Source organism: Cetorhinus maximus, chromosome 4 (genome assembly GCF_964194155.1).
Source record: "Cetorhinus maximus chromosome 4, sCetMax3.hap1.1, whole genome shotgun sequence".
Lineage (NCBI taxonomy): Eukaryota > Metazoa > Chordata > Chondrichthyes > Lamniformes > Cetorhinidae > Cetorhinus > Cetorhinus maximus.
The window spans coordinates 138,231,799-138,253,530 of NC_135882.1; the positions used below are offsets into that span (position 1 = coordinate 138,231,799).

General features: G+C 40.8%; 1 protein-coding gene across 3 annotated transcripts in view; it reads right to left on the reverse strand.

Moving 5' to 3' along the window:
- The window catches only part of LOC144679935 (serine/threonine-protein kinase OSR1-like), a 246,877-nt gene extending 235,686 nt beyond the window's left edge, over positions 1 to 11,191 (reverse strand). Inside the window, exon 1 of one of the 3 annotated variants that reach the window (XR_013576449.1) lies at positions 10,678 to 11,191. Coding sequence is in view for 2 of the 3 variants with exons in the window: in XM_078540914.1 (XP_078397040.1) it covers positions 10,678 to 10,747 (70 nt within the window). In the remaining variant the exon portion in view is untranslated. The remainder of the gene's footprint in view (positions 1 to 10,677) is intronic. The other 2 variants (XM_078540914.1, XM_078540913.1) reach the window with 2 other exon arrangements.
- Positions 11,192 to 21,732: the final 10,541 nt, after the last annotated feature.

The following is a 21,732-nucleotide window of genomic DNA, read 5'->3' on the forward strand; positions in this document are numbered from 1 at the left end:
GCAAATACAAATTTTCTGTGGACAAAGCTCAACTGTTCAGCCAACTATTCCTACGCCATATTTACTGATCAGATGAAGGCAGCTTTTAAAGCCAGTTTCTCTCATCCTTCCAGACCCTAATACAAACCCACAGATTTTACACAGATCCATCTGACTAGGTATTAAAGATTTTCATTTAAACATTTCATCAAAAAAGGTGGTACTGTCTTACAATGCAATGCTGCCTCAATTATGTGCTAAACATATCATGCCCTGGGGCAGAGATTAATGTCAAACACCTCCTGACCCAGAGGTGAGGTTCCTACCAACTGAGCCAAGATTGCTGACTAATATTGGGAGTCAAGAGTCTCATTTCGAAAACCAGCCACAAGCAGCGTTGTGCTATACCAAAGAGGTGTGGTTATGTTTCTAACGTACAGCAGTGTAAGGAATGTGATGTAACACAGCATGTGACTTCTGTATGTTGGCAGTCTGAAGGAGGTGCTGTATAGTGAAGACCTGTGTGTGTGCTTGAATGAATGATTGCGTTGCTGATCCCATTTTGAGTGGTCGATGCCTTGTGCACCGAAGTAGCTATCACAGAGATTATGAAAACACGAGCAACAGGTTTTTCAAACAAGGCTGTTGATTCAGAGGCATTAGTGCTCTCTTACGGCTAGCCTGTTCTATATGCTCAAACCTATACGAGCCAGGGATTAGAACATTTCACTTAAGGGATGTAATTCACATTCCTAAAGTATGCTTACTTTATGCAATTGCAAACTAGAAACTGAAATATTTTGATTTAATTCTAAAAGCAGGAAAAGAGGTTACAGTTTAAAGATTAAGAGATCAAAAATAGAACAATACTTCAAGCCTCTTTCTCAAGTGAAACCTCTTTCTAAAGTAAGGTGAGTATATGTATAGATACATAGAACTGGCTGGGCAGAAAAAAAAAACAAAGGGTCCACCTAGAATGCCTTCTGTTATTCTAGTAGTTGCACAACATTATAACAGAGTTGTTGACCATTAGCAATCAAATTTCTATCAATTAGTGTAGAACAGACCCAGGCATGCTTCAAAGGAAATCCCAAAGTGGGAGAGCTTTGGAACCAAACGCTCAAAGTCACCTATTCCTTCCAAGCATGTTACAATTCTCCGTCTGGTCTCAAATTACTCATAACTGTATCCCAAAATGTAACTTATGTAATTTGCATTTGAATGAATCAATACTAAATGCATCTAGCCTCTCCCTAGGGAGCTTGTTCCACTAGACTGACCATGCACACACAAATATTGTTTCAGCAGATTTGCTTTAAATTTACCTCCACCCCTTCAAGCACAGGAAGCATCCTCTGGACCTATAAATATACAACAACCCATCGCAAAAACATCCGATTGCTGATTTTTTTGCCCCTCAAAAGGAAACACAGATTTTTGTTTGCAAATGGGTTTCACCTTGTAGATGGAGCCAGGCAGAGAGATGGGTTGTGTTACAGCTGTTCCCTTAGATATAACTGGCAAACTGGTTTTATATCCACTTTCATACTGTCATTTTGAGAAATATCTTGTTTTAATCTTGATTGGCTTGTTACAACATACTTATCCCATGTCTTACAAAGACCACAGATGTAAATTTATCACCTGTCAGTGGAATGGAAGAATTTGAATTCAGTTAAAAAATACCTGGAAATAAAAAGCTACTACCAGATTGTTGTAGGTACCTATGTGGTTCAATCATATCCTTTAGGGACGGAAACCTGCCATCCTTACTTGGTCTGGTCTATATTTAAATTCAATCACATCAGTTTGCTTGTATCTTAACTACCCTCGAAGATGGCCTAGGAAGTCACTCAGACATACCAAAAGCACGGGGGAACCAGGAATGGGCAATAAACATCAGTGTTGCTAGTGACACCAACATCCTGAGAGTCTTTTTTTTTAAAGAATGCTTGCAACCAGGCTGAGGCTAAAAATAGTTCTGATGCCTGTGCACTTTCACTAAAGCAGTGAGTTGAGTGATGCGGTGAGTTAGATACTACCCTTTGATTCCATACACCTGGGCTCAAATTCTTCTCAGGTTCATGAGATGAAAAATGATTGAAGAGTCTTCCAAGCATAGCCCAACAGTACTAAACTACCAACTATGCACAAGACACTGCAATGGCTAGGCAAGAAATAGAAGCATATGACACTGGGAGTGCTCCTCTGATGATTGGGCAAATGAAAGGCAGATTTAGATTACATCCAACTATACCACACTTTATCTAGGAGCCTTTGAAGCAGCCATTTCCAATGCCATGATGAAAACAAATTTCAAAGAAAACCTGTAACTAATAAGGCAGTTTAGTAGTTAAGTAGATGATAAGAGTCACAACAGTAACTGGGGTACTAGATGGAAGATTTCACCACACATTTCATTAAGAAAAAGAAACCACATACTCAAATACAGAATCCCCTACACCTCCCTGGATATCCTGAACTGTCCTGTGACAAAAATCCAGATTCTTCAACAGCAGCATAATGCTGCATATCATTAGGTTTTATCTCACTCTAAAATGTAATACACTATCACCTGAACATCTAGCTGTGATTATCAGGCAATGGCAGCTAACAGAAATTAGCTCTTGATCACTATCCAGCAAGCCTGTTGGAAGTGCTTTCAACCTGTGAGCTTCGAGGAGATCAGGCTCAACTGCAATACCTTTACATTCAAATAGCCTACAGAAAACATACAAATTAGGAGTAGGCTACTTGGCCTCTCAAGCTTGCGCCTCCATTCAATAAGATCATGGCCGATCTGATTTTAACCTCATTCCTGCCTACCCCCAGTAACCTTTCACCCACTTGCTTATTAAGAATCTATCTACCTTGGCCTTAAAGATATTCAAGGACTCTGCCTCAACCACCTTTTGGAGGAAGAGAATTCCAAAGTCTCTCAATCCTCAGGAAAATAATTTTCCTCATCTCTGTCCTAAATGGACGACCTCTTATTTTGAAACGGTGACCCCAAGTTATAGATTCGCCCACAAGAGGAAATATCCTTTCCACATTCACCTTGTCAAGTCCACTTAGGATCTTATATGTTTCAATTAAGTCACCACTTACTCTTCTAAACTCCAGTGGATACAAGCCTAGCCTGTCCAGCCTTTCCTCATAAGATAACCTGCCTACTCCAGGTATTAATCTAGTAAATCTTCTCTGAACTGCTTCCAATGCATAGATCTTTCCTTAAATAAGGAAACCAATATGGTACACAGTGCTCCAGATGTGGTCTCATTAGTGCCCTGTATAACTGAAGCATAGCCTCCCTACTCTTGCATTCAATTCCCCTCACAATAAACGATAACATTCTATTCGTTTTGCTAATTACTTGCTGCATCTGCACACTAACCTTTTGCGATTCATGCACTAGGATACTCAGGTCCCTCTGCATCACAGAGCTCTGCAATCTCTCACTGTTTAGATAATATGCCTTTTTTTTTCATCCTGCCAAAATGGACCACCTCACATTTTCCTACATTCTACTCCATTTGCCAGATCTCTGCCCACTTGCCTAACTTAGCTACATCCTTTTGTAGCTTCCTTTCATCCTCTTCACAACTTACTTTCCTACCTACGTGTCATCAGCAAATTTAGCAACCATACCATCAGTCCCTTCATCCAAGTCATTTATATAAATTGTTGAGGCCCCAGCACACCACTCTTGCAACCAGAAAATGAGCCATTTATGCCTACTGCTTCCTGCTAGCTAGCTAATCGTCTACCCATACCAGTGTGTTATACCCCACACCATTAGCTTTTATTTTCTACAATAACCTTTGGGGAGGCACCTTATCAAATACTTTTTGGAAATCTAAGTCCAGCACATCCACCTGTTTTCTTTTATCCACAGCACCTGTTACTTTCTTAAAGAACTCCAATAAATTGGTTAAACATGATTTCCCTTTCACAAAACCATGTTGACTCTGCCTGATTACCTTAAATTTATCCAAGTGCCCTGTTATAGTGTCCTTAATAGCTTCTAACATCTTCCTTATGACAGATGTTAACTAACTGGCCTATAGTTTCCTGCTTTGTCTCCCTCCATTTCTTTTTGAATAAAGATTTAAGATACATTTGCTATCTTCCAATCTAATGGCACCTTCCCAGAATCTAGTGAATTTTGGAAAATTAAAACCAATGCATCAACTATCTCACTAGCCATTTCTTTAAGGCCACACATTCAGGTGTACTGCACAACAGTGCAAAACCCGAGAATGAAAAGATCACATCAGAGCAAACCCTAGTAACTGTATTTGTCTGTCCTTTTTAAGCATTCAACTCTATCCATTCAAGGGTAAAATGATAAAGCTGGCACAGGTGGCTAGATTATATGGAGTCACAGGGTTGACGTGACAGAGAATTTTGGAGATATAACAGGACTTCAAGAACACTTGAGCCCCCCTGATAATGTCAGTGGTCTTGCAGAAACCCCCCTATACTAAACTGTTAATCCCATGATTATCCTATATTCTCCCATTTCACAAAGAACCAGACACTACTGTCACACAATGCTGTAGTATCAAGTTTAACGTCATTGTTCCACAGCTAAGTGTGACATCAATCTCTAATGCACTCAAAGGTCATTTTGAAATTTTCTCTTTAAGAAATGATAGTACTACATACAGTAAATTTAAACAGTTAGTTTAGCACAGACTTTTTAAATTTGTTCACGGGATGTGGACATCACTAGCAAAGCCAGTATTTATTGTCCATCTCTAATCGCCCTCGAGAAAGGCTGCGATGAGCTGCCTTATGAACTGCTGCAGCCCATGCGGTAGACTAATCGCAGCCGTGTTGGCAATTGAGCACTACATAATCGTCTTCAGGGCTCCTCAATTAGGGAGAAGTGAAAAGGGCTACCACAATTTTCCCATTCTTGGTCATTATCAATAAACACCGCCTGTATAAAGTGCACACAACAATAGGATCTGGTATGTCTACAATGTTCCTGCAATTAAATAGCACATCAATACTCACTGTTATGATCCATACTGAAGGCAACACTTGGGCAAGATGTTAAGTGGCCAGCACCTAGAGAATTATATACTTCCACAAATCAATGCATTCAGGAGAGGAGAGAGAAATAAAAAAAGTTACCAAATAAACTTGGCAGAGACAGATAAGTGACTGAATTTCGACGCTTCCCCTCGCAGTTTGAGATCACTGGAGCCATGTGCTTAAATTCTTTACAAACCTTAGTCACATATTAACCCTCTAAAAACAATGAACATAAACAAGACAACACTGGGACATCCTAGTGCCTTCTGAAAAAGTTTTCAAAAAGGTTTCCAGAAGCAAATGGTTGCAGATGACAGCTGTAGATAAGTTGGTGGTTAGTTTTTCACATGAACCTAATCAGCGAGTGTTAGGAACCCCTGTTCCACCAAGGATTGAACCTAAGAAATAGAAGGAGTAGTCATATAGGCCCTTGAGCCTGCTCCATCCTGCACCATTCAATATCTGATCTTGGCCTGAAGTTCACTTTCCTGCCCATTCTCCCTATCTTTGTATCAAATTTGGTTGCAATACATTCTGTTTCTTCAGCCAGTTGTTAAAGGGCTTATAGCGTAGGAAGATGTTTCCTCCGATTGGGGAGTCTAGAACTAGGTGTCACTGTCTCAGAATAAGGAGTTGGCTGTTTAGGACTGAGGAGTAATTTCTTCACTCAGAAGAGTTGGAATTCTCTACCTCAAAGCTATGGGTGCTAACTCATTAACTATATTCAAGTCAGGGAGTGATGGATTTTTGGATGTCAGGGAATTAAAGGATTTGGTATAGTGTGACAAGGTGTAGCTGAGACAATGATCAAGCATGATTTTATTGGGTGACAGAGCAGACTCAAGGGCTGAATGGCCTACTGCAACTGTTTTTGTTCTTTTCTGAAATGGACTGCCTCAAATGGAAGCAAATGCTGGTGGTGGAAGCATATTCCATAGAAATTTTGTAAAAGGAATTGAACATAGTCTTGAAAAATAAAAATCCGCTATGGGATAAGAATGTGGAACATGCTACCTCATGGAGTAGTGAGCCAAATAGCATAGATACATTTAAGTGGAAGCTGGATAAGTACATGAGAAAGGAATAGGTTATGATAACATGATTAGATGGAAGTAAACTGAGACGATGTTCATGTGAGGCGTTATTACCGTCATAAAATTGCTGGGCCAAATGCCTGTTTCTGTACCGTAAGTTTGTGCAATCCTTTCAAAAGAGGCAGTATAATGGGAATAATTGGGAACTCTTTCAAGAGTTGGTGCAGGCACGTTGGGCTGAATAGCCTCTTTCTGTGTTGTATGATTCTACCAGATGCAGTAAAAATATTTTGACTAAATCTTTCAGCTGATCACCACTTAGATAAATTCAGAAAAAGACTGTAGCAGAAGTTGTTTCCATTGAAGTGATTCTGCAACGAAATTGAGATGCATCAAAACAGACATCCTGGGACTCAAACAACTGTAGTGGACAGTCCATCAATTAGATGAAAGTTTGGTCCAGTACTGAGGTTTCCTTAGTGTCACTGGCACACTAAAGTAAATATTTCATAAAGCAGTAAAGCACCAAAGTCTAAACTCCCTCTAGTTTGACCTACTTAATCCATTAATGGCCAAAACCCAGCAAGCAATAAGACTCCTAGTTTTAGAATCCTAACAATAACTCCATACATCCATCTAACACCACTTTATAAATGTCCAGCATTGTAAGCTGTTAGGAAATCATATTCAGGAAATGCAGGCCTGCTTCAAAAAGGACATTCAGTATTGACAGGGAATGCAATCATGAGACTAATATTACTCACTGGAACCCAATGCAGGCACAGCATTAGGCCATGCATTTTTATTTAAATAAACACGTACTTGAATTGCAGAGAATTATAAATATTTCCACAAGTGACCTGATTCAATAACTCATAAGTGGAAATAAACATTACAATCGTGTTTGTACGGTTAGTTATGAACTATCCATTTGCACTAGATATTAAAATAGAAGTTTAGAGCACGTCAGATGGGAAATTTTCCCATCCATGCTATTATACTGCTCAAGCAGTCCAAAACTCAATCTACTGCCCTCTTCTCTCCCCATAGCCTTCTCTTCCACAGCTACAACTGTTTTGTTAAGGGGCATCTACCTCAACTATCATACGGACTCGAAACGTTAACTGCATTCCTCTCCACAGATGCTGTCAGACCTGCTGAGTTTTTCCAGCTATTTTTGTTCCAGATTTCCAGCATCTGCAGTATTTTGCTTTTACCTCAACTATTTCTTGTGGCAAATCATTCCAAGTTCTGACTTTTTTTAAACTGGTTATGACATGACCTGTTTAACCTGGTGAACAACATTATTATAACTTTAAAAATGATCAACTGTTGGTTCACTGACAAAATGGAAATAGTGTCAGTAATAATTCCCAGTGACCAGCAAGAAAAAGAAATGCTAATTTAAAAAAAAATAGGACTAAGTAACAGTGAATTCACCTCTGGAAAATTGCAAAATTGTTGCACGAGTTAAAAGTTACATCTCTTTTCTGGCTGTAAGTCTTAATGATTTTGAGCAGTTTCAACTCAGGTCTTGTGCTAGTTAGCACAAGCATACAATATAAAATGGCAAAATCGCATTCAGAAAAACCGGAGGAATAAAGCCTGACAGTGGTATAGGTCCTGAAGGTTAGATGTTAAAGCATTTTATTGGGACAGGATAAAGGAAGCTTTGCTTGGTTATATATAAATAGAGCATCAGAGAAGTGCAAGTTGTTGTTTCCGAACCTCTCCACAAGTGGTTAATGCTGACACAAAGTAATCCAATTGGAAAAAAACCCATCACAATTTGCAACAAAGCTAAACCAAAGTGATTACAAGCCAATCACAGGCCTACTACATTGCAATGCCTCAAAGCTTTTCACACAGTTACTTCTGAAAGGCTGTGACTGTTCAGAAGGCAAACGGGGCAGAAATTCTGCATCAGCAGTACCCCACAAAAAGTAATCAGAATTGTATGATTAGTTAGTCTATTTGAGAGGGAAGGCATGTTCACCATGCCATCCAGGAACCTCCCTGCATTCAACAATCTTTAAAATCCACCCGAGTAACTGAAATAGACAGGAGCCTCAAGTTACATTTCATCAGAAGAATTCCTCACAGGGTTTCTCTTATAATAATCATCGACTAAAAAACAATTAGCTGCATGTGAAATGCTTTTGATGTTTCTGAAAGACATGAGGTGCTTTAACTGGCCACACAATTTTTGCTTCAATTTTTCAGTCAACATAAACTGATGATCAAAATGAGGTTGCTGCCTTGCAATTACTCACTTAGGTGCCCATTATTCTCTATTTATGAAAAGGAGTGGTAAACCTTAATTGGCATTTTTATAATGTAATATGTCACGTTATGTAGTCATCTGGCTGACAGAAGCAGCAAGTGATACAAATAGCCCTTACATGTATAGGACAATAGCATTGGTAACACCACAATTTTAGTACCTGAAGCCTACTTATTAAAAATATACATTTGAATGTTGCCATTCCAATGTCTAGTCAAGGTAAAAGCTGTTGGGTTAGATGTGAACTGGAAAAATCTAAACATTAAAAGTATTACATGTTACTCTACAGAATCAGAACTGTACAGTTATGCTCAAATTCCTCTACACCTGACAACAGCCAATGAATTTGGTGAAGACACTTCTCCTTTAAGTCTTCCTCCCAAACTTATCTGCGCAGGCAACCGGCTGAGATTGAGAGCTGCAGTTGTCCTGCCCAAGGGTGGCAACAGGCTTGATAGGAAGGTGTTCCCTCCTAATTTATTTTCATGTAGAGGTGCACAATCTCTCCATGCTTTCCCAACAGAATAAAAATGAAACTGATGCACTATGCTGCCTTCAATCACACACAATGCTCTTCATTTTTTTACTCAATATAAAAGCAAACATACATTATCCAAATAACTACTGGAACTAGTGGTAGCCGAGTTCAATTGTCAGATAAAGTGGGGTGGGGGTGGGTGGGGGAAAATGAAGCAGAGAGGGGTTAAAGCCAGATTGTGGAGATCAATTCAGTAGGAAATAACCCTCTTATCCACTTCTAAATTGTAAATGTGTACAAATAAAAGGATAATTCCAAGCACAATTATAATTATATAGAAAATATTATTTTTAGGATTCACTTTTAGTCTGCTAGCCCCACTAATAAACCAACATTTGAGATGGCTCTCTTCAAGGGAACATTTTAAAAACTGCAAGTTCATGCACTGTCCCTAATCCATTCTTATAGAAATGATAAACTGTATATAACAGGTATTATATAAATCCTGCTTCTAGACTTCACCTTGTTTTTTTTCCACCTTGGTTCTCAATTTAAAAAAGAAACAGTTGAGAGAGTTATCTACAATTTCTATGCACTTATGTCACTGCTGAGCAGCATAGAAACCAATTACTGGAAGGCAGGAAACAAAGAATATCACTGCAATGCCCCACCCCTCACTGCCCCACCCACACTCCTCCTCCCACCCCACCTATCCTTGCCACCAGCCCCAGCCCCCAAAACAGGGAAGAACCCAGCTCAAGCAAGAGTCTCTGTTTCCACAGATTGAGCCCATTTCCCTAATGTAAAATTCAAGATCACAGGGTGCCAAATATGGACCCCCCCCCCTCCAAAACCAGTTATGTCAGGGCAGCACATTCCCCCTGACATTTTCAAAACATTACTGGGGAATCGTGGCCATAGTACACAAGGAAAAGCATTCCTCATCCCATCAAGTTAATTATTACAGTACCAGTAGTAATTTTAAGTACTTTTAATTTTTTTAAAAAGACACCACTTATTGGAACTGAAAATATGCAGGTAGACTCCCTTATTATAGATTTTGAAACATGAATTAGTGACTAATTTAACTCCAAATATTCAGAACGTTAAAAAGAGCTGCACTGGAATATTTGAGATCTCTGGGAAAGCTTGCATTATGAAAAAAAAATGGACAAACCATTAAAATTACACATGTCAACTTAATTACTGCAAGCCACAATAGAAAATATAAATCCTCTTTTCACAAAATGGCCTGTTCATTAACTTGCAGACATTTGTTTGAGTCAATCAGCTGATTTAATAACGTGGCATTCAGGACCTCGTTAAAGACGATGTATAGATTTTAAGACTCTGCATTTCCTTCTCCTTATGTCCAAGGCCCTTGTTTGATTCGCAACGGACCTATTCTACAGACGGAACTGAAAATTCAATATAAAAACTGTAATAAATAAACATCGGCCTACCCCATCCAGACCCAAGCCCCATCATGCTGCGCTAGTCTCCATTTAATAGGCAAATAAATTATTAAACACAAAAAAATCACATTAAAGGCCAGCTGCAGTAGGCCTTTCCCTCAAATAATAACCAGCTGTTTCGTTGTTTGGGATTTATTTTCCAAAATAAACAAATTGGGGTGCTGCAAAAAAACTTTCCATTAAAAATCATGACTAAAACAAACTACAAACACATAGCAGCTTCAAATCTTTCATTAGGTGTATTTTATTTTTGCAGGGCGCCCAGAGGCCTGTTCTGAGTGGCTGCAACTAGATCCAATTCACACACGTCCTGTTTGCTCAGGAATATCCTTTATGCCTTGTGCAAAAAAATGAACAAAGAAAGTTGCATTTTAAATAACTTACCAATCACCTCTTTGAGTTCATAATCCTCCCTTATGATAGACCAGGGCAAGGAGCTGGGGTCCTCGGACATTGTGCCTGGGGATGATACTGCAGCCTACGGGCTTCCTACTTCACTCTGTTATGATGGGTTATAATGCGTGGCCTTTATTTCTCTGCCCCCTGCCTGTCCTTGCTGAACAGAAGGCCGCAGACCTGGCGCTGCCGGATCAACTCCCCTGTGCTCGGTCCCTCTCGCTCCTTCGCACAGACACAAATACTTCCAATCCGCAAACTTTATCACTAGCTGGAGTTACCATGCCTCCCAACCGCCTCTCCTTCCTAGCTCTCATACGACGCCTCCGGCTCCCGCCCCTTTACCTTTGCGGGCAGCTATTGGCTAAGGCAGCTGTCCATCAATGCCTCTAGGGCGGTGCGAAGACGTCACTCGCGCTGAGAGGCGTGCACCGAGGACGCCCCCACCCTCTGGTTCAGCGGTGGCGGGGAGGGTGGGGATGGTTGCGTTCTGGGACGCCGGCTGTTTGCCTCGCACGTGTCTTGTTGCGTGATGACGTCAGTGCGTCGCGATGTGCGTGAATAATTTGATGAACATTGTCCGCCCACTTTCGTTAAAATTACACATGTCAATTTAAGACAAAATGGCCTGTTCATTAACTTACAGACATTCGAGCATAAAAGCAAAAAACCGCGGATGCTGGAAATCCAAAACAAAAACAGAAACAGAAATACCTGGGAAAACTCAGCAGGTCTGGCAGCTTCTGTGGATAAGAGAAACAGGTTGATGAACTTTGCTCAGTTCTGATTATTTAACTCTGTTTTTCTCTCCACAGATGCTGCTAGATCTGCTGAGTGTTTCCAGAATTTTCTGTTCATATTCCACATTTTAATTTCCAGCATCCGCAGTATTCTGCTATTAGTGGATTAATGCCAAAAAAACTTTTTCCCAAGGGCTGGTGCCTGAGCATTGGAATTGACCAAAAGGCTGTGGATTCTTGGTCAATTGGAATTTTTACAGAGATTAATAGATTTTAGTTTGATAAGGGTATCAGAGGATGTTTAAACTCTGACCCTCGTGGTTAAATTTCCTTATAGCCTTGCCGCTATTTCTGCAATCTCCACCAGCTACACAAACCATTTAACTCTGCATTCCTCTAATCCTGCCTACTGCACATCCCACTCTTTCATCCAATAATGATGGATGTCCCTTAGGCTATCTGTGCTCCACACTCTGAAAATTCCTTCCTAAACTCAACATTTTTTCACCTCATTCATGATTTGTGATTCTGTTTTGGCCAGGTTTTTGGCCACCCCTCATAACATCTCCTTCTTTGGTTCCAGTATTCGCCAATGCCTCTATGAAGCACCTTGGGATTTTCCTATGTTGAAAGCATTATATAAATTGAAGTTGCTGTTGCAATTAGGTACTGGTTCATAAGATATAAAACTATGTTTAGAGTGCCATCTTCTGGTCACTAGTACTGTAGAGCAATTCTATATTACATGATGACAACCGGGCTTATAAAAAATTTGGTAGTGAGACTTGGCAAATTAGTGCCAAGTGTGTTGAGAATGGGAGAATGAATATGCAGAAATCATTTGCGTATAAATTGTAACTCCTATTAACCAACTCATTAAAATTCAAAATTAAGCATTACAGGCCAAATAGCCCCCTTCTGTGCTGTAACCATTCTATGATTCTATTTTTATGTCTTCATTACTTTTCAAAGGATGAGTCCAGCTAATACCTAAGGTCCAAAATGCAGGATGTCGCTAAGATTGCAACGAGCTCGAAAGAAGATAAGCTTAAATAGAAAGTCACATTTAAGCAACCTTAAGCTTGAGTTTGTTAGTAGGAGGCAACACAATTTGTGTTTTCCCAACTAACAACAATGGGGATATTGCAAAAACAATTAATGATATGAGAAATGCTTTGAGCTGTCCTGAGGACTTGATAAGGTTATTTATAAATGCAAATTGTTTCTTCTTTGTAAGTGGAAGAGAAAAGTGAGGAAGGTGAAGAGTTCCAAAATCCTGAGGTCTTAGAAAATAATGGGTTAGAGTAAATAACACTGCAGTGAATCTTGATTTTAACAGTGAATATACAAAAGGAGAAAGAGTCTAGAGTGGCATAATTGGAGTTTGGAAGGGACTAGAGAGTAAAGTTGAGGAGCACTAACCATAGTGGCATCCATAAAATAACAACAAGGAAGGTTTTGATGAAGAGAGAAAGGCTAATGGATGCAACATTAACCATCTCAAGAATCCAGACGAGGAATATACATCTTCAAGGTAGGCATTTCTTGAAGAGGAGCGGCAGTCAATTAAACACAGAGATAAAAACAAAAAACTGCGGATGCTGGAAATCCAAAACAAAAACAGAATTACCTGGAAAAACTCAGCAGGTCTGGCAGCATCGGCGGAGAAGAAAAGAGTTGATGTTTCGAGTCCTCATGACCCTTCAACAGAACTGAGTAATATTAGGAGAGGGGTGAAATATAAGCTGGTTTAAGGTGGGGGGTGGGGGGAGAGAAGTTGAGGTGGGGGGGGGGATGGTTGAAGGGACAAGCAATCAGTGATAGGAGCAGATAATCAAAAGATGTCACAGACAAAGGAACAAAGAGGTGTTGAAGGTGGTGGTATTATCTAAACGAATGTGCTAATTAAGAATGGATGGCAGGACACTCAAGGTACAGCTCTAGTGGGGGTGGGGTGGAAAGACTAACAGGGCATTAAAGGTATAGATTTAAAAATAATGGAAATAGGTGGGAAAAGAAAAATCTATATAAATTATTGGAAAACACAAAAGGGAGGGGGAAGAAACGGAAAGGGGGTGGGGATGGAGGAGGGAGTTCAAGATCTAAAGTTGTTGAATTCAATATTCAGTCCAGAAGGCTGTAAAGTGCCTAGTTAGAAGATGAGGTGCTGTTCCTCCAGTTTGTGTTGGGCTTCACTGGAAATGTACATCCTTTGTTCAAACCAAGGGGAAGAAGTAGGAGTTACGTCACATGACCCCCCCCCCCCCCCCCACCCCCACCCCCTCACCCCTCCCGACCTCCCACCAAGCTGCTAGAACCTATAATATTGCCCTGTGGAGCTGAATCCAGGCAGTCTGCCACCTTCCATCAACAAAGCAGCTGCAGAAACAGAGTTCTGTCCAGGTTTAAATTACCTGGCCCTCATCCACACTGTTTTCTGCTGGAACATCTGAACTTCAGTACCAGTGCCTACTACAAGACTGATTCATCTCTACATGCTTCTTCCATCATGGAAGTCAGTGCTACTGGAAAAGTGAATCACCCCGCATCTGTGACTGTACTGGGATTACAGAGCGACACCTCCTCCCTGCGTTTTGAGTGTATGCAAAATAAACTAGCTCTCTGATTTTACTCTATCACACATTCGCTGTGGGGTAGAGAATTGGATCATTCCAAAAACTCAAGGGTTGGGGAAAATACACCACCACTTACAAAGGGGGAAATCAAAAATGCCTTTCTCTTTACAGACGGGTAGTGAGAGGAGAAATAAGGGCCGTTTAAATTAAATCCCTCCCCCCACCCTCTTCTTGTCTGTTGTTCTTTGAAATGGAAGCAGTCTTCAGAGATAAAGTCAGTTCTGAAGTAGGTTTCTTGTCTAAAAAGTTAAACTATTTTTAACTCTCACAAACAGACTGGTGCATTGGCCTGAGTTTAAAACATTTTCTGTTTTGTTTCAGCATTGCCCAGCATGAGCTTCCTACTGAGTAGTATTTTTAGCATTAGTTATTGGACCCTTGTGCATAAAATAGGGAAGTGATGACAACTCGAGTCACAAAAAGCGGTAGTTCAGATTAAAATACTACTTTGTGAAACATTATTTGAACAATAATTTCACCATGTCTTTTTCAGAAACTTTATTGGGTGCACAGCACTAAGAGCTGAATGGAAGAAGCCTTTATACAATACTATATAAAGAATGTTTCAGTCCTAGATGACGCACCTATCCTGAATCCCAGTATGGTTTAGAACTGGAAGATCTACAACTGACATGATCTTCTCAGTTCGGCAGCTGCAAGAGAAATGCCATGAGCAAACAAGACCACTATATATTGCCTTCATCCATCTCAGCAAGGCATCCAACCATGTGAGCAGAGGTGATCTATTAAGCTGCTGGAGAAAACTGGCTGCTCCTCGAAGCTGTTCAATGGGATCTCCTCTTTCCATGACAACATGATGGGTAAGGTCAGTTATGATGGGACAACATTGGAACCCTTTGAGATCTGCAGTGGGGTCAAACAGGATTGTGCCCTGGCACCAACATTCTTTGGCATATTCTTCTCTTGGCTGCAGTAATATGCCTTCAGGTCATCTACAGAGGGTATCTACTTACATACCAGAACTGATGGAAAGCTGTTCAGCCTTGCTCGCCTGAGAGCCAAGACAAAGGTGTGGCATGCTTTCATCAGAGAGTTGCTCTATGTTGATGATACCACACTAGCATTCCATACTGCAGAACACCTTCAGCAGCAATGGAGAGACTCTCTCGTCCCTGTAAAGAGTTTGGTTTGACCATCAGCATCAGGAAGACAAATGTCCTGGTCCAGAATGTTGCCATGCTGCCATTTTTCAGCATTGACAATGAGACACTGGAGGTTGCTGATAGTTTCACATATCTAAACTCTGCAATCATTAGGAATCTGTCACTTGATGCTGAAATCAAGACCCACATTGCAAAAGCTGCAACTGTTAGTCCAAGCCGAGAGTGTGGAACAACAGCAACCTGACTGAGAACACCAAACTGTGAGTCTACCAAGCCTGTATTCTCAGCTCCCTCCTCTACAGTGATGAGACCTGGACAACATATACTAGACAGGGGAAAAGTCTGAACAGTTTCCACCTTCGCTGTCTCAGGTGTATCCTTGGCATCTGTTTGCAGGACAAGGTCATCAACTCAGGTCCTGGAGCATGCTAATTCCATCAGCATACACTAATTGCTAAACCAACAAAGTCTGCGCTGGCTCAGCCAAGCTCATTGGATGGAAGATGGCTGTATACCCAACGACCTTCTGTGTGGTGAACTGACCACTGGGCCATGACCCCCTGTACTTCCATATCCCCTTCACAAGGACACCTGCTAGTGAGATGCGAAGATGGCGGACATTGACACTGATAACTGGGAGACAGATGCTCATGACCGTGACCTCTGGAAACTGACTATTTGGTAGGGCATTGGAAGAGGCAAGCAGAAATGAGAAGTTCAGCTGGCTGAGGAGAGGGCTCAGACAAAGGAGAGGCCAGCGAATCGTGCACCTTCTCAGCTCACTGTCTTCCTGCACAGCCAATGCAGCAGAGACTGCCATGCCAGAATGGGGCTCCTGAGCAATTGTTAACAGAGTTGAGTTGATCACCACAGCACAAACTATTGTCTTACAAGACGGAAGTTGGAGGTATTCTTGCTTTTGGGTGTTAACTTTGTGGGTTCACGTCCTACTCCAGGGCTTGAGCCTATATCTAGATTGACATTTCAATGCATTACAATGAATGGTCATCTTATCCTTGTTTTCAAATCCCTCCATGGCCTTGTCTGTCCCTTTCTCTGTTACCTCCATCAGCCCTACAACTTGCCAAGATCTCTCTGCTTCTCCAATTCTGGCCTCTTGTGCATCTCCAGTTTTAACCACTCCACCATTGGGTAGCCTTGCCTTCAGCCTCCTAAACCCTAAGCTCTGGAATTCCCTTCCTAAATCTCTGCCTCTCTACCTTTAACAGGCTCATTAAAACTTAATTTGATCAAGTTTTTGGCCAGGTGTCCTATTATCTCGTGTGTAGCTCAGTTTTCAACAATGCACTTGTTAAGTGCCTTGAGATATTTTACTACATTAAAGGCACTTTATAAATTAAAGTTGTTGCTCTGCGTGGAATATTGCTGGTATAGGAAGACTGCTTTATTTGTCTACATTACAGACACTCCACTTCAAACTCAGTTATTTTAGCAAAGTATTTTTTTATTCTTTCATGGGATATGAGCATCGCTGGCAAGACCAACATTTGTTGCTTGTCCCTATTTGCTCTTGAGAAGGCCATGGTGAGCTGCTTTCTTCAACAGCTGCAGTCCATCTGGTGCAGATGCACCTGTAGTGCTGTTAGGAAGGGAAAAATTTGGTATGTAACATGCATAATATGCACAAGAGGACACTTTTGAACTTTATCGTGTTCACTAAATGAGATTACGTATTTTATTTGAAATTATCCTTTGAAAATTTATTTTATTTTATATCTTACAGGTGCTGTGTAGAGATCGCTCCACATCCTGACCAAAAAATATGCCTGTGCAGTCTGGGATGACACACCCTTATTTTCTCTCTTTCTCGTCCTAGGAAAACATTTAACCTTCTTCAATTGATCAGCAAGTCACACTATAGGAACTGTACCTAGAGACTGCCATAGCATAGCACAGCAGAGCATAGTATGCTGTGCTTTGACATTCAAAGTGTAATGGGGACTGGGTGGAGTAATGGGCATTAACTTTTCATCTTAAGGTGTTCGTACATGAAATGGAAGGACAAATTGATAATGCTGTAAATTTTGTATTTGGGATTCTAGGGTATTTAAATTAGGATATAGACTACAAATGATAGATCATTGGTTAATCTTTAATATATCCAGTTTTCGATGTTGTACTCAAGGAAGGGTGTCAAGGTCATTAGGAGGGTATTGAAAAGATTGACAGGGATGAAAGCTGGGGATGAGAGGCTTTTATTTTATGTGGAGAAACTGGAACTTCATTGAAAGGAAGTAAATTTTATAGCAGACTTTGAAATTCTGAAGAGCTTTAGTGAGGTAAACAGGAGAAAACTATTGCTGTTGGTCAGCCAGCTGAAAGCTAAAGGACTTAAATTTACGCTTGTGAACAAAATAAAAAAAGGGACAGGTCAGAATAAAAAAAATACGCAGAGGATTGTTAGTTCTTGGAATACCTGACCAAAAACAGTGATAAAAACAGAATCCACAGTAGGTTTGAAAATGTGGAAAAATTTTGAAAAAGGAAATATTGAAAGGACATGTGCATGAGGTGAATTGCTTTTCCGCTGAACCAATGTTGGTGCGATGGGCCCAATGGCTTTCTCCTGTGCTGTACAATTCTTCAGATCTGTGACTGGCTCCAGGTAAAGTCCAGTCCACACTGATGATATACGTAAGTCTTCCCTATAAATTGCGAAATAACTATAGGTGGCCCTGGCCCATCTAGTGAGTGTAAACTCATTATTTGGCAGTAATTGGAAAACTTATACTGCATGGGCACATGATGGCAAATAAAAAAAATGCTGTTACAACAGAGGAGAGAGGCAAAACTGAATTTATTTATTTTCTTGCCGTCTGTCCGTAAGCAAAGGTGTTTTAATTTTTGCAAAAGTCTGTTTTCTCAAACCCTCTATGAGGTCAATTTTTAAAGTGACTTGCAGCAAACTCTCTTTATGGTTAAATCAGAATTATAGTTTATTCACACATTCAAATCCAGGGAATGATCACAACTGCATACACACACACAAGCACACAATAAGAAGATAGGAAAGAGGAGTTTTTACAACTATGAATAACTTAAAAGAAAAAGAACCACAGGTAGGGATATCAGTTCACTTGATAGCCAGGATCCAGAAAGTCAGAATCCAGTGAGGGTTCCTTCATGGAGCACTTAAAGTTCAGGCAGGTTCAGCTAGCTGAAACAGGAGTTGCCGAATTCCTTTAAGGTTAATGGTGTCCCGACTGACTGGAGATAGTGCGGTGTAATGTCAAGCCCTACAGTTCCCAGGCCACGACAAATGTGAATAAGTTTGATCAAGCCACCAGATTGCCCCAATTCTACCGAACTGTTTAATTTAGGTTAGCAGAATATGAGTTGCAGGTTTGTAAACTTAATAAATAAATAACTGTTTATTGAGCAAACTGTCGTTAACTAGCGGCAAAAGAAAGAAATATGAACTGCTAATTTCTAACACTATAATCTAAACTCTACCCCTTCTTAAATCCCTATACACACACATACAAGACACGTAAGACATACAAAAACATGGATTTTGAGGGTGGGATGAAACAGTTCAATAGCACCAATTCTGGAGTACAGGATTTGATGGGTTGATTTTGATCGCTGTCTTCCAAATTCCTTTCAGTTTTTGTTGATGACATAAGGTGGTCTTTCAGCACTTTCAATATTTAGTTCACTGGTTGAGCTCTTGCTTTTCAATGTCTCTAACAGTGATTTTCTCCTTTGCCTCTTAACAGGGGATTTCAGAGAGAGAGAGGGCAGGTTTTAGAGATATAAGGAGAAAAAGCCAACTAGCTGTTATTGGAATTACTGGAATCTTCCACACGAGGGAGAGAGAGGTTTTAGGTCTTGTTCCTTTCAGGCTAGGAGCTATTCTTCTGTACTGCCCTCACACAAAACCTGGTCACCTGGCCAGGAGCCAATTAAAACATTGTTTCCAGGCAGCTCCATTGGTCCAGTACTCCTTTCCTGCACCATCCTGTCTTTCATGGCACATGTCTGTTCCAGGGCTGCAACATTGTGTATATCTCTCATCCTGTTCCAGTGGAGATGTCTTTCAAACTGCAGCTATTGTAATTTTAATACACAATCCAACAGAAAATAAAAAGATATGTTCTTTACAACAGTCCAACAGAAATAAAAAGACATGTTCCTTACAATGGGGACACAGTGAGATGAGGTTGCTATACAGAGACTTGGTCTGTTCAGCAGGCGATGGCAGGAATCTTCCAAAGAAACAGACTTTGAGGAGACTTAGACATTAAGTCTAAGTCTAAGCCAGGAGTCCTGCTGTGGTGTTTGTAGTCTGGAGGTTAAACAACAGACTGAGCTGTAAGTGTAGAAATGTAATATTAAACCTTTCCAAAGGCTAGAAGCCTTTGTTGCATATTAATGAGTCAGTTGCAGGCTAACAAGCAGTTTCTATGCCTCTGGTCAAAATCCATTATTCAGCTTAGGAGATAGATGGTCGCTATTAGCGTCTCTGCAGGTATAACAAGTTTCGATGGCTTTCCCTTTGTTATAGGATCAGGCTGGGGAGACAGATTGTCTGCTAGTCCCTTGTTTCGTTGATTGTAATGTGCCCTCACAATGAGAGGTCTGAGATTCCACAAGGATGAGGGTTGAGCATTTGTCCTATAACTGCTGTTGGAAATTTCCAGAAACTGTACCAAACCTGTAAACCATGTGACCTGTAGCATCCATCTTTTTGTTCAGCAAAGTCCACTAAGGTTTAATTTAAACAGTTTATGATCTCTTTCATGTCTTAGGGACATGACAAATCACTGGGTTGAAGTACATTATTGGAGCAACATAGAAGGGCTTTATTATGAATCCAATTGGTGCTATAATTGATATTGATGGGACATTGTGGAATGAACTAACCATCTAAGCATGTGCTGTGCCTGATGTTGCTCTGAGATACTTATTGGAAGGCATTTTGCTCCAAATCCAACTGGGGCTCTAGTCTTGAGAGCATTTCATGGGACAGTATAGAGAGATCTTCAGTCTGTATCTAACCCATGGTTAATCTGGAAATGCCTTTTGCAGGATACTAGATGTCTGACATGGTTAAGGTTTCCTTTCACAGCATAAATAGCCCTTAAGCTGACAAGCATAAAATTTGCACACATACATACATGCACACACTCAAAATTGCATAAGAACACAAAGAAAAAGGGGGAAGCTGTAATAGATTCAGTTGTCAAAGGGTTAAAGGATTCAGCCAGTGGTTCCCAATAGATAGAACACCACCAGCATAAACACAAATTTAAATTTACTGATGTTAGATTTAATGCATTTTTGTCACATTTTGATTCCTCTTGTAGAAACTACGTACATGAAATTGAGCGGAGAAGAAGAGGACACAGGGATGAGCATCAGTCTGGACTGGGCACAATTTTGTTTCCACAGAAAATCAGGATGAAAGGTTGAGAAATACATTCAAGAGTCAGCTTCTCTATGAGTAGAGGGAAAAGCCCATCTCTCCACTCTGAGCAAAGGGAATTTTGATAAACTGTTAATTGAAAGCTGGATGGGCTTTAAGCCTATAGCCCCCAAAGCACTCTAATTCAATTAACAGCTTTGATTCTCCCCATCCCTCAATGCTGATCAATTTAAAACAGTGATTAGACACACAAAGTAGACAGCACTCATATCAATTAACGGATATTCATTTATTGAGAGTGATGGATAAGAAAGACATCTCTTTATGCTGAGAGGTGGTCCCATGTGGTTTGCTATAATCGGCATTTTTGTGAGGCAATAATTCATGCTGTCATCAGTTTTATAAATTCATTTATTGGATGTGGGTGGCATGGGCTAGGCCAGGACTTATTGCCCATTCTGAGTTGCTCTTGAGAAGGTGGTGGTGAGCAGCCTTCTTGAACCGCTGCAGACCATGTGGTGTAGGTACGCCCACATTGCTGTTGAGGGTGGGGGAGATGTTACAGGCTTTTGACCCAGCGACAGTGAAGGAACGGTGATATGTTTCCAAGTTAGGATGGTGAGTGGCTTGGAGGGGAACTTCCAGGTGTCCCCATGTATCTGCTGCCCTTGTACTTCTAGCGGTTATGAGTTTGGAAGGTGCTGTCAAGGAGCCTTGTTGAGTTCCTGCAGTGCACCTTGTAGATGGTACACACTGTTGCCACTGCGTGTCGGTGGTAGAGGGTGTGAATGTTTCTGAGGGTGCCAGTCAAGCAGGCTGCTTTGTCCTGGATGATGTCAAGCTTCTTGAGTGTTGTTGGAGCTGCACTCATCAGGCAAGAGGAGAATATTCCATCAGACTCCTGGCTTGTGCCTTGTAGATGGTGGACAGGCTTTAGGGAGTCAGGAGGTGAGTTACTCACTGCAGGATTCCTAGCCTCTGACCTGCTCTTATAGCCACAGTATTTATCTGGCAAGTCCAGTTCAGTTTCTGGTCAATGGTAACCTCCAGGAGGTTGATAGTGGAGTATTCAGCCATGGTAATGCCATTGAATGTCAAGGGGCAATGGTTAAATTCTCTCTTGTTGGAGATGGTCATTGCCTGACACTTGTCAG